Below are 13,147 nucleotides of genomic sequence, written 5' to 3'. Positions count from 1 at the left end.
GGGCTACTACAATGGCGATGAGTTTCAAGTGGCTGTGGCAGTGTCGCTTCCTGCCCTTCTTTACGTTGCAGCCGAATGTGGACACTCAGCAGAAGCAGCTGGCCACCTGGTGCTCACTGGTCCTGTCCTTCTGCCACCTGCACAAATAGTCCAGCATGACAGTGATGGAAGCTCAGGAGAGCCTGCTCTGCAACAACGTGAAGCTACAGCAGAAGCTCCCTGTGGAATCAATCCAGGTTGTATTAGAGGAACTAAGGAACAAAAGGAACCTGGAGTGGTTGGATAAGAACAAGTCTAGCTTCCTGATCATGTGGCAAAGGCCAGAAGAATGGGGGAAACTCATCTATCAGTGGGTTTTCAGGAGTGGCCACAACAACTCTGTGTTCATCTTATATGAACTGACCAATGGGGATGACACAGAGGATGAGGAGTTCCATGGGCTGGATGAAGCAACCCTACTTCGGGGTCTGCAGGCTCTACAGCAGGAGCACAAGGCTGAGATCATCATTGTCAGTAATGGCCAAGGTGACAAGTTCTTCTAGCAGAGACCTGTCTCCTTTTACTTCTTACCTCCCACCCTCCCAGGGCTTTCAAAAGGAGACAGACCCAGTGACCCCACAGACTGGATCTGAGACTCCACCAGACTCAAAAGGGCTCCAGCCCAGGAATGGGGTTTCCCACTTACTCCCTGTGTGTGTCTCTGGGGAAGGGTGAGGCTGAGGTGCCAGGGAGAAAAGATGAGCTTCTCTTTGCCCTACCTCCTCTCCCATCCTAGACTGTCCCTGAGCCAGGGTCTGTAAACCTTTAACTTCACACGTGTTCACACATGTAAGTATATACATACACGCACCTGCACAAGCTTCTGTCTCTCCCCCTTTCCACCCCCTTAGCTGCTATTGCCTCCCCTCTCAGGCTGGTGCTGGATCCTTCCTAGGGGATGGGAGCCTTCCAGGCAATATGAAGATAGGAGGCCCAGGAAGGGGCCTGGCAGTGAGAGGCCAGGCGGGACACTGATTTATGATATTAAAAAGCTCAACCTCCCCCCCCACAAAAAAGAAAGAATGAATGGGCCAACTAGGAAATTAAAGAACTTTATGAATGAAAAGGGAGAAATCACAACTAATACCAAGGAAATACAATTATTAGAACTTATTACCAGCAGCTATATGCCAACAAACTAGGCAATCTGGAAGAAAAGGATGCATTCCTGGAAACTTATAAACTACCAAGACTGAAACGGGAAGAAATAGATAATCTGAACAGACCAATAACCAGCAAGGACCTTGAAAGAGTAATCAAAAACCTCCCAAAAAACAAGAGTCCAGGACCAGGTGGTTTCCCAGGGGAATTCTACCAAACATTTAAAGAAAAAAAAAAAATTAGGGGCGCCTGGGTGGCTCAGTCATTAAGTGTCTGCCTTCGGCTCAGGTCATGATCCCAGGGTCCTGGGATCGAGTCCCACATCGGGCTCCCTGCTCGGCAAGAAGCCTGCTTCTCCCTCTCCCATTCCCCCTGCTTGTGTTCCTGTTCTCGCTCTCACTCTCTGTGACAAATAAATAAATAAAATCTTGAAAAAAAAAAATTATACCTCTTCTACTGAATCTGTTCCCAAAAATAGAAATAGAAGGAAAACTTCCAAACTCGTTCTGTGAGGCCAGCATTACCCTGATTCCAAAACCAAAGACCCCATCAAAAAGGAGAATTACAGACCAATATTCCTGATGAACATGGATGCCAAAATACTCAACAATGTCCTAGCCAATAGGATCCAATAGTACATTAAAAGGATTATTCACCACGACCAGGTGGGATTTATTCCTGGAATGCAAGGGTGGTTCAACATTCGCAAATCAATCATTGTGATAAAGCACATTAACAAAAGAAGAGACAAGAACCATATGATCCTCTCAATTGATGCAGAAAAAGCATTTGACAAAATACAGCATTCTTTCCTGATTAAAACTCTTCAAAATATAGGGATACAATATCATAAAAGCCATTTATGAAAAGCCCACAGCAAATATCATTCTCAGTGGGGAAAAACTGAGAACTTTTCCCCTAAGGGAATGCAAGCTGGTACAGCCACTTTGGAGAACAGTATGGAGGTTCCTCAAAAGGTTAAAACTAGAGCTACCCTAAGATCCAACAATTGCACTATTAGGTATTTATCCCAAAGATACAGATGTAGTGAAAAGAAAGGGCACATGCACCCCAGTATTCATAGCAGCAATGTCCATAATAGCCAAACTATGGAAAGAACCGAGATGTCCTTCAACAGAGGAATGGATGAAGAAAATGTGGTTCATATATACAATGGAATATTACTCAGCCATCAGAAAAGATGAACACCTACCTTTTGCATTGACATGGATGGAACTGGAGGGGATTATGCTAAGTGAAATAAGTCTAGCAGAGAAAGAAAATTATCATATGGTTTCACTCATATGAGGAACATAAGGAATAGTGCGGAAGACCATGGGGGAAGGGAGGGAAAACTGAATGGGAAGAAAGCAGAGGGGGAGACAAACCATGAGAGACTCTGGACTCTGGGAAACAAACTGAGGGTTACAAAGGGAGGGGCATGGGAGGATGGGGTAACCAGGTGATGGATATTAAGGAGGGCACATGTTGTGATGAGCACTGGGTGTTACATGCAACTAATAAATTGTTGAACACTACATCAAAAACTAGTGATATACTATATGTTGGCTAACTGAACATAATACTAATAAGAAAATAAAGCTATTGCCAGAGCTAAGCATGCACAAATGGGTAGAGAAATTTATGTATTATTATTATTATTATTATTTACTCTTTAAATAAATAATAGAGATATGGTCAAAAAAAAAAAAAAAAAAAAGAAGAAAATGCAGCCTGGAGAGATCCCATTTGATGCTTAAACAAGCTATTCCTTATTCATCTTGGAGCTGTCTTCCTTAGATTCTACATGTATAATATAATAATAACCAGGTTTTTTATTTTGAGATATTTTTAGGCTAATTTGAAATAAGTATAAGTATACTACAGATTAAAAAACAAAATAACATGAAAACGTGTAGAATAAATTATTCTGATTTTATCTTGTAAAAAATGCACTTCAAAGAGGTATAGTAAGTTACACCTGCCACCTGGCTAGTAAGAGAATCAGAATTCAAATTCATTTCTGCTTGATTCCAGAGGCTATGTCTATCCACTACCAGCACTCCCCAATCAATTTGTAGCAAAGAGTGGTTTACATGTATACCAAAATGGTGATGGCTTCAGTTTTGGGGTTGAGTGTAGAGATGCAATAAATTAGAGACTCTCAAGCTGGTTCCGTTGCCTGGTATTGTAGTTCATTGTAGAGTCTTATCATTTTATATATGTGACATGCCACTTAAAAATCTGGAAAGCTCTTTAATATAGAAATTATGTACTTAGAGGAAGCTTCTTATAGTTTTACCATATGGCCTGGTATAGAATCAAATTGTCTTAAAGTAGGTAATTGCTTCTGTATGCCCAAAATAATCTCCCCTTCTCTCTTGCTGTCTCTTCCACCTTTCTCTCTCTCTCTCTCACACATACATCCACATCTTTCTCTCTATGTTTCAATAATTTCCTTTTCTTTTCTTTTCCTTTCTTTTTTTTTTCTTTTGGTAAAATGATTTCCGTAAGTTGTATGTGAGCCCATAAACAACAGTTAGCCAATCAAGGCTTTGGACTTCCTGATTAGTTCAAGATTACACTTCTATCCCAGACTTTACAAATGATCATATTCTCTCTACAAGCAAGAACTCAGTTAGTGTTGGGCATGAGACCAAAGTCAGTTCAGTAAAACTCAATTCAATAAATTTTTGTAAATGTTAGAGAGAATATTCTTTTCTGTATAATTATAGCTATAAAAAATGAACCCAGAACTTTCAGGGATCCATTAAATAGAGCATATTTACCTCATTATGAAGCCAGGGTAAAGAAAAGCAGAGCCAAGAAATAAACAGAGAATATGAATACCAATAACTTAATTTGATTTTCTGTAACCAGTAATAACAAAAGCTAGCATCCCTTGGAATTTCAGGTTGGATTTTCTATACTCATAACCAAGATGAGTCTATGTAATTGTCCTATCTACTAAATGCTCTGTCCACCCCACTGTGTACCCTTCAGCCCTTGGTGGCTTTGTCCTCAGGTAGAAAGCAAGAGAAAATAAAAACTACCAAAATTTTACTCCCTATTTTTTTGTCTATTAAGTTTTTACTTAATGTTTATGCAAATGCCATCAGGCAAGATGTTTCTCAAAATTTGTTCCAGAAAGGGATAATTTTTTAAGGCATTAATTTTAGAGCAGTTTTAGGTTTACAACAAAATTGAGAGGAAGGCACAGAGATTTCCCATATACCTGTGGACCTCATACGTGCACAACCTTCTCCATTTGCAACCTCCCCCAGCAGAGTGGTACATTTGTTAAATTGATGAACCTACATTGACACATCATAATTACCCAAAGTCCATAATTTGCATTATGGTTCACTCTTGATGAATGTGCGTTCTATAGATTTGGACAAATGTATAATGATTGATAGATATATAAATACATAGGTAGATAGATGATATAGATAAATGATATGTAGATAATAGATATTGATTATATATAGATATATAAATTTATAGATATAAATTTTCTGTGCCCTGCCTACTCATCACTCCTCACCCCACAACCCCTGAGAACCACTGATTTTACTGTCTTCATAGTTTTTCCTTTTCCAGAATGCCATATAGTAGGAATCATAAAATATGTAGCTTTTTCAGATTGGCTTTTTCACTTAGTGACATGCACATAAGTTTCCTCTATGTCTTTTCATGGCTTCACAGGTCTTTTCTTTTTAGCACTGAATAATATTCCATTTTTAGAGGTATCATAGTTTATCCATTGATGTACTAAGGGTATCTTAGTGGTTTCTAAGTTTGGGCAATTATGAATAAAGCTGCTATAAAGATGTGTGTGCAGGTTCTGTGTAGACATGTTTCCATTTCCTTTGGGTAAATACCAAGATGGGTGATTGCTGGATCGTATGGTAAGAGTGTGTTTAATTTTGTAAGAAACCACCAAACTGTCTTCCAAAGTTGCAGTACCGTTTTGCATTCTACCAGCAACAAATGAGAATTCCTGTTGTTCCACATCCTCATCAGCATTGGGTGTTGTCATGTTCCAGAATTGGCCATTTTAATATGTATGCAGGGATTTCTCCTTATTGTTTTAATTTACATTTCCCTGATTATACATGATGTGGATCATCTTTTCAAATGCTTATTTGCCATCTGTATATCATCATGGGTGAGATGTCTGTCAAGATCTTTGGCCCATTTTTTAAATCTTGTTCATTTTCACATTGTTGAATTCTAAGAGTTGTGTATTTGACTTGACAACCTTTTTAAATGTGTTTTCTCAAATATTGTCTCCCAGTGTGGCTTGTCCTCTCATTTTCTTGACATTGTCTTTTGCAGAGCAGAAGTTTTTAATTTTAATGAAGTCCAGCTTATCCATTATTTCTTTCATGGATCCTGCCTTTGGTGTTGTATCTAAAAGATCATTGCTAAACCCAAAGTGATCTAGATTTTCTCTATGCTATCTTTAGGAGTTTTAGAGTTTTGCCTTGTACATATAGGTCCACCCTCCATTATGAGTTCATTTTTGTGATTAATGTAAAGTCTGTGTCTAACATGGGCAGAATCACATGAAGAAGAACTGAAACCTGTGTTAGTTCTTGTTGCCTCTGAGCTCAGGTTTACTGGTATCCTATAAAAGCTTGGGCACTTTGCCATGGAGCTAAACATAGATAACCAGATCTGGAGTTGGAGAAAATGAAGAAAGATCAAGGTGAAAATGGAACAATTACCAACAAAATAAACCCAACTGTCTCCTACCAACAAAATAAACCAGCAGATAAACAACAACTTTGAGCTTCAAAATGGCTTCTGCTTTAGTCCATTCTCCAAATACCCCAAATAATCTGTCTGGTGGTCCACTGTAACAGGAAACAAACAGGGAAGGGAAATCCTAGAAAAATAGTTCAGCCTAGCCAAGTTGAAACATTAAAAGCCTCCAGAGATAAATTGCCAGAATGCCTAAAGAAACTTTTGAAGTTCATTATCTTGATTTTGGTAATGGTTTCGCAGGTGTATACATGTATCAAATCTCAAGTTATAAACTTTGTTGGATGCACTTTATTTTGCATAAACTGTAACTCCATAAAATTGTAAAAATAAATAAAGAAACAAAACAAAGGAAAACAAAACAGCAACAAAACCTGCAACCCAGTCTGAACTCAATTCAGATTCTAATTGATTTAAGAGAGTCAATTATTATTCTCTCTTATTCCTCTGTTTGTCCTAGGATTCCTCTACCCTAACTTTTGTTTTTTTCTATCTTTTGCTGATTTTCAACTACTTAAGCATAATGTTCCTAGATTTTTGGTTGGTTGGTTGATTTACTTTTGTATTTTAATTAAATCAAGGATTAACGGAATTTTATCTGTTTTAAAAGTAATTACCTCTGTCAAATAAGTGTTCAGCTATCAAACATATCATTCTTTGATCTGCCTTTTAAAATTGAGCAACCACCATAATGTGACATAATGTTTTGGATGACTATATTGATGTACTACTGATGATGTAGAAAACAAATAATCTAGGGAACTAATGAGTCAGCTACCTGTCAATCTAAATAACTAACAAAGTATCAAACTTACTCACTTGTTAACATCAGCTATGTGTCAGGTATTTAGGTGTTTTTTCTGATGAAATTATGGCAAGGTGTATATGAACTAACAAGTTCTACATTTTCAATCATCTTTGTCCTCCATGGTTTCCCAGGGCACTTTTTTAGTATTTCTGCTACTTAGTGGATTCTGCATTATTAGATGGATGAGAAAAGAATTCAAGAGTACAAACTTAACTATATGCTTTAATAAAAGTTTGTTAATATCTCTAGGACTCAGTTTTCCTCATCTGTACATTGAAGAGATTAAAGTAGAAACATCTATAGCTTCTTTAATTTTTTTTTGGCTTTTTTAAATTTTAAAATTACCCATACTATGAGTCTGGCCCATGCTTTCTGAAAAATTAATATGTACAAGAAATGTTCAGAAAATATCAGCTTGTGATGGACATCCTGCCTGAGGATATCAGATTATAAAAATTTAAAGTTTAGTATGAAATTTAGAAAGAATATGATTTAAGCTTACAAAACTATTAACACCATAGGTACTGTTAATATAGTTTTATTTCATATGCTTGTAAAAGAAAACCAGAACAATGACTAGGCACAACACTAAATTGTATGGATTTGCTATAATGATATATTGCTAATTACCTTAAATTAGAATTATCCCTTTACCTCTTCCCTGGATTCACTCGGAGTTTAATGTGTGTATAAATCACTATTAATCATTTTCCTGTCAGTTTGAAAACAAACATGTATTGATTTTCCCTTCTTCAGAACTTTCTTTATCTCAAACATTGAGTAGCCTAAGTTCTCAGTAAGTGATTACTGTGGAAACATGAAATTTAAATCTGAATAATATAGCGTGAAAATAACCAACTTTATATTATTCACTAATATATTATTTAAGCTATTATTAACAAAATAAAGTAGATTTCCTCTGGGTGTATATTTGATTATTCATTACCAAATACAGAGATTGAACACCATACGGCAGTGGATAAGAAAAGCTCTGTCGTAAAAAATAAACTATTAGAAGTCATATTCTCAATTCTGCCTTTCCCCAAATCTTTTCCTTAAAAGTGAGGTACAAATAAGGAAAAGTAGCACAAAAGTGTCAGAGGACAGAACACACATATATACACACTCACAGGCCTGTAAAATTTTAAGAAATAAAGTGATGGCAAAATAGGCTTCATTAAATAAGTAGTTTTACTGCTTTGGTGTTCAGTTAGGAATATTGATGATATATAATAACAAACACTTTAATGTTATAATAATGTACATCTACAGTCTTCTAAACATTTATTTGCTATTTATTATTATTATGAACCTCAGTTAGTTTCACCTTCTTGAAAACATTGTTATCTTGGTAACCGTATCTTTGAAGGCTATTTTCACTTGCTTGTTCCTTAGGGTATAGATGAAAGGGTTCAACAGAGGGGCAACTGAGGTATTTAAGACAGCCACTCCCTTATGAAAAGTTTCTGCATCCTTAACAGAAGGATTTATGTACATAAAGATACAACTTCCATAAGAAAGTGAGACCACAATCATGTGAGAGAAACATGTAGAAAAAGCTTTTTTTCTTTGTTGAACAGAGGGGATTCTCAGAATTGTCCTGATAATGTACATGTAGGAAAGAATCACTAACAGCAAGGTGAAGATGAGGGTGATTCCAACAGAGATAAACTCCATCATTTCTATGAAATGTGTGTCTGAACAGGACAGACGCAACAGTACGGTATAGTCACAGCAATAATGACTGATGACGTTGGACGCGCAGAAAGGCAGCTGGAGAGTCATTATATGCGGCACAATGACAACCAAGAAACCGGAGAACCAGGAACACAGGACGAGTTGAATGCAGAGTCTTCTGCTCATTAAGGTTGTATAACGCAGGGGTTTACAAATGGCAACGTAGCGATAATAGGACACAGCAGCTAAAAGATAAAATTCAGTTGCTCCCGGAAGGATGGCAAAAAAGTACTGAGTGAAACAACCAGCAAAGGAAATAGTCTGATCTCCAGTTCCAATATTGACTAGCATTTTGGGAACAAAGACAGAGGTAAAAGATATTTCCAAAACAGAAAAATTCCGAAGGAAGAGATACATAGGAGTCTGGAGGCAGGGTCAGAGTGATGATGGTCAAGTTTCCCATGATGCTTAAGACATAAGTTAGCAGCAGAAAAAGGAAAAGCGCAGCTTGAAGTTCAGCATCATTTGTCAGTCCAAGAAGAATGAATTCTATCACTGATGTCTGGTTTCCCATCATTAACTTCAGACAAATTCAGATAGAAGATAATAATGACATGGCGTGATTAACACATTTTCTGATTTTTACTTTATAATTAACAAAGGTTTTGCTTCTCAGGAACATTTTCAATTACTCTCACCATTTTTTCCATTCATTTATGTTTTCCTTCTTAATCTTTCTATTTGGATTTTCCTCTAAGTTATTAGATGCTGTCATATGTATATAGACAAATCTAAAACAAATTTAGAGAGTAGATTTTATTTGATTAAACAGATTTCTTAAATCAGCCTTTTAACTCTCAGTTTATTAGCCAACAGAGTAAATAAAAATCAAGGTATGAACCATAGGAATAAAATTGAACTTGGTTGTTTTCTTCTTTTGGCTGTTTTATATTTTTTCTTATTTCAATTTTCTCATTTTGAATAATAATTCTGTGCATCTACTGAGCTCTAAGCTTAGATTGCCATTTCCCTTAATTCTTTTTTTTTATTCTAAAATCTTTCTTAACAGCTATCTTATTAGACTACAGTATATGTTTTTTAAAAGGGCACCATTTGGTGTTAACTTTAACCACAGCTTCCCCCACCTCCCCCCAAAAACCTTTGGCCCAGAATTCTCCGTCATGAAGACTGAAAGGGCCCAGTGATACTCTGGCAGCAGGCCCATTACTCCATGACGGTAGCAGAAGCAGCTTAGGCTCCCTTTGACTCTCCCACACTATGGGACCTGCAAATGGTTCTGAAATTAGAACGTATACTGCTATACTTAAAAACTTAGGGACACGGAGAGTCAGCTAGAATAGAGGAAAAGAAAGTCCTAGGTGGGTAGGGAAGTAGGTGGGCACACTGAAGAGCCAAGTTGCTTTGTCCAACACCTGTGTGCTTTAACTAAATGAACTCAGGCCGCCAACACAGTAGACCTGCTCAATTCACCTTCCACATCCGAACAAGACTAAAAAGCTCAGGCTTGTGTTTTCTACTATGCATAGGTTCTGCCGGTGATGAGGAGCTCATAAGCATGTTCTCTACTCCTTCTGCACAACATGATGCATGCACACAACATGCCCAGCAGCTGAGTAGCTGCAAATGCGGTGCTGCCCAGATAATATGTATCATGACTTCTTGTAGCTTCTTCACAACTAGAGCCTCATATTCCTCAGCATAGAGGTCAGAGGGGTGGACCGGACTGCCATTACAGCTGCTGGTGGTCTCTCTGCAGCAGCTAAGAGGGACACTCTGGTTTTTGGTCTCTTTGAACCAGTCTGTATTTTCCCAGTCTGACTAGTGGTGAATTCCACAATAGTGCAGCTGACTCTGTACGTGATCATAGCCTGGCTTGCAGCATCAGGGTGGGTTCCATGGTCAGCCTTATACACTTTCTGCATGCTGCCACCTCACTCTCCACCTTTGCTCTGTAAACGTATCCCAAAACCACTGCAACAGCTTCTGTGACAACAACCAAGAGTAGGATGATGACATTCGTGGCAAGTCCACGGCGGCTTTCTCGGATTGTGGCACAGCAGCCAATTAGGCCAACAATGAAAAGCAGGGCTCCTACAGCTATGATCACTACAGCACGGATGAGAGTATACTCATCTTCAAAGACGTGGCCATAGTCATCATAAGTGATAAAGACACAGGCTGCCACACAGCATAAAATACCAGCTGCCCCCTGGAAGATAAGGCTGGGAAACACCAGCAGGGTCTCGGACGGGGTGATGCCGCACCAAGCCCTTGTGCGGGCAGCCCTCTGGTGCCCTGCTCTGTGAGAGGGATGCACTCACCTAGTGAGGTGGCAATGGCTGGTCCCGGCGCCTCCCCGCAACCGGTTCCCTCCTTGCAGTAGCACAGCCCTGGCCCCAAGCCTGATGAATTTCCCCTTAATTCTTTTTTTTTTTTTTTTTGAAGATGTTATTTCTTTATTTGAGAGACAGAGAGAGTGAGCAAGTGAGAGAAAGAGAGCACAAGCAGGGGGAGAGGGAGAAGCAGACTCTCCGCTGAGCAGGGAGCCCCAGGCAGGGCTCTATCCCAGGACCCTGGGATCACCACCAGAGCCGAAGGGAAACACTTAACCAACTCAACCACCCAGGAGCCCCTTTCCCTTAATTCTTAATAAAGTCTTGGGAATTCATATTACTTACAGTTCTTCGGTCATGGCAAGGGCTCAATAAATGCTATCACTATTTAATACAGATATATGGATTAGTCAGTACTTGGCGAAGCGTTAAATCAAAATAATCTCACTGATTGTGCTTTCTTGCTGTATGCAGGAACTGTCCACCAGCAAATTACAGTTCCTTAAGTGTCAGCTCAAGGTCAGATCTTCATACAATTGTACCTAATAATCGCAATCAACCGTAATTGTTTTTCCTCTTCTTTATTAAAATTTATCACAACATAACACTTGGTCATAAAGTCAAATTTTTTTCCAGTTACATCACGTATGTACACTTTATCTGTCCAACATTAACATAAATAAATTACCCACAAAAATAAGGTCTTATTTCTCTATATCTTTTATACAGAGACCAGAAAATTGTGCAGATTTGGTAAAAATTTTAATGTAAAATATTTTTTGACTTTTTTAGATTCATAGCCCTATTTTATTAAATGCTATGGTTTTTATGCAAATAAAAGTTCCAACTAAGCTTATGCATACAGCTCTTCAGAATTTTCTTTTAATATTTTTCATCATCAGACTCAAAGAAATATTACTAAGAATGCCTTTCTCTACTCAAAAAATTATAAATTCGTTTCATTTTAACAACTGTTTTACTACATACGTTGACATATTTTCATATTACACTATGTAATAAGTTAGTAATAGTCACACATCATATATTTTTTTTTTTTTAAGATTTTTATTTATTTGTCAGAGAGAGAGAGAGCACAAGCAGGGGGAGCAGCAGATGGAGAGGGAGAAGCAGGCTCCTCACTGAGCAAGGAGCCCGATGTGGGACTCGATCCCAGGACCCTGAGATCATGACCTGAGCCGAAGGCAGACGCTTAACGACTGAGCCACCCAGGCGTCCCACACATCATATATTCTTATCAAGGTGAAAACTCTAGAAGTAATAAATTAATAATAGTCACACATTATATATTCTTATCAAGGTGAAAACTCCAGAAGTATCTAATACAACAAAAGAGCAGTTTTGCCAGCTTAGGAAGGCTGATTGTCTAGAATTATATCTGGAAAATTTCAGGGTTCCTAACATAACTTCAATCAATTTGTGCTTTTGTAGATAATTGTCTCTTTTGTTAAATACCTTTATATTAACATACATAAAAAGCATAATATGCTAGGCACTTATCAGTGTTATTAAAAATTCTGTTTTGTTAATGATAATTAGATTAATGTATCAAGAATGTAAATTTTAGTATTAGTTGAAATAATGGCTATATATGTCTGAATGTATTATCTTGGCTACTTTATAATGAGTACAGATAAAGAAATGTAGGAAATTAAAAATTATGCACCAATAATGAGCTTTACAACATTTTATATGCAGAAAAATATTAGGGCACACCTCTTCCACTATGACAAAATAGCTCATTAAATTGTAATATTGCCACAATTAGTTGAAATAAATCTTGGGGATTGGACAATTGGTAATAATATTCTGTTTCTATATGAAAATAGCTAGTGTCAGATAATTTGGAGATATTGATGTTAATCTTCCAGTTTGAGATCCTAGCTATTAACTAAGACTGAAAATTGTAACTTAGAAAGTACTCGGGCTATTGCATTCACTAAAGAACATTAATATCCTGAAATTTCCATTGTTTAAACAATCATTTTTTTGATAAAATGAAGACTTTGTAATTGATTCCCACATAATAGAAACACTTTACTGAATAAATAAACAAGTGTCCAAAAATAAGAACATAAACAACATTTATATATTAGTAAGTGACATTATCACCTACTAAATTAAAGATGAACAAAATGAGAATTTTTATATAAGAAGAAAAATTTATATCAACCAAATTTCTTTCAGCAAAATATGATAATCCTTTATAATAAAGGATACTATCCTTTATATATATATATAATAAATATATATAATAAAAAATCTCTTTATAATAAAGATTAGTGCTATTCCCAGAAAAATAATATATATACCATATGTGATATATACATAATCATATGTATATATGATCAAATAATAACTACTTGACCCAAAAAAGGTT

The 13,147-nt window shown here is 37.1% G+C and overlaps 1 protein-coding gene and 2 pseudogenes across 1 annotated transcript; 1 reads left to right on the top strand and 2 right to left on the bottom strand.

Moving 5' to 3' along the window:
• LOC102748721 (vacuolar protein-sorting-associated protein 25 pseudogene) lies at positions 1–716 on the top strand (annotated as a pseudogene).
• Positions 717–8,041: 7,325 nt separating this feature from the next.
• On the bottom strand, positions 8,042–8,972 carry LOC102740635 (olfactory receptor 6C4-like). The gene is given in 2 exon segments (XM_031019490.2): positions 8,042–8,825; positions 8,827–8,972. Coding segments are annotated over 2 exon segments (930 nt in total).
• A 421-nt stretch (positions 8,973–9,393) lies between these two features.
• LOC102740336 (tetraspanin-3 pseudogene) lies at positions 9,394–10,724 on the bottom strand (annotated as a pseudogene).
• Between the last annotated feature and the right edge of the window lie 2,423 nt (positions 10,725–13,147).

This window comes from Leptonychotes weddellii, chromosome 5, assembly GCF_054177405.1.
Source record: "Leptonychotes weddellii isolate Sample4059 chromosome 5, ASM5417740v2, whole genome shotgun sequence".
Classification (NCBI taxonomy): Eukaryota; Metazoa; Chordata; class Mammalia; order Carnivora; family Phocidae; genus Leptonychotes; species Leptonychotes weddellii.
Note: the sequence above shows the minus strand (reverse complement) of the source record. Positions and strands in the feature narration are given on the sequence as shown.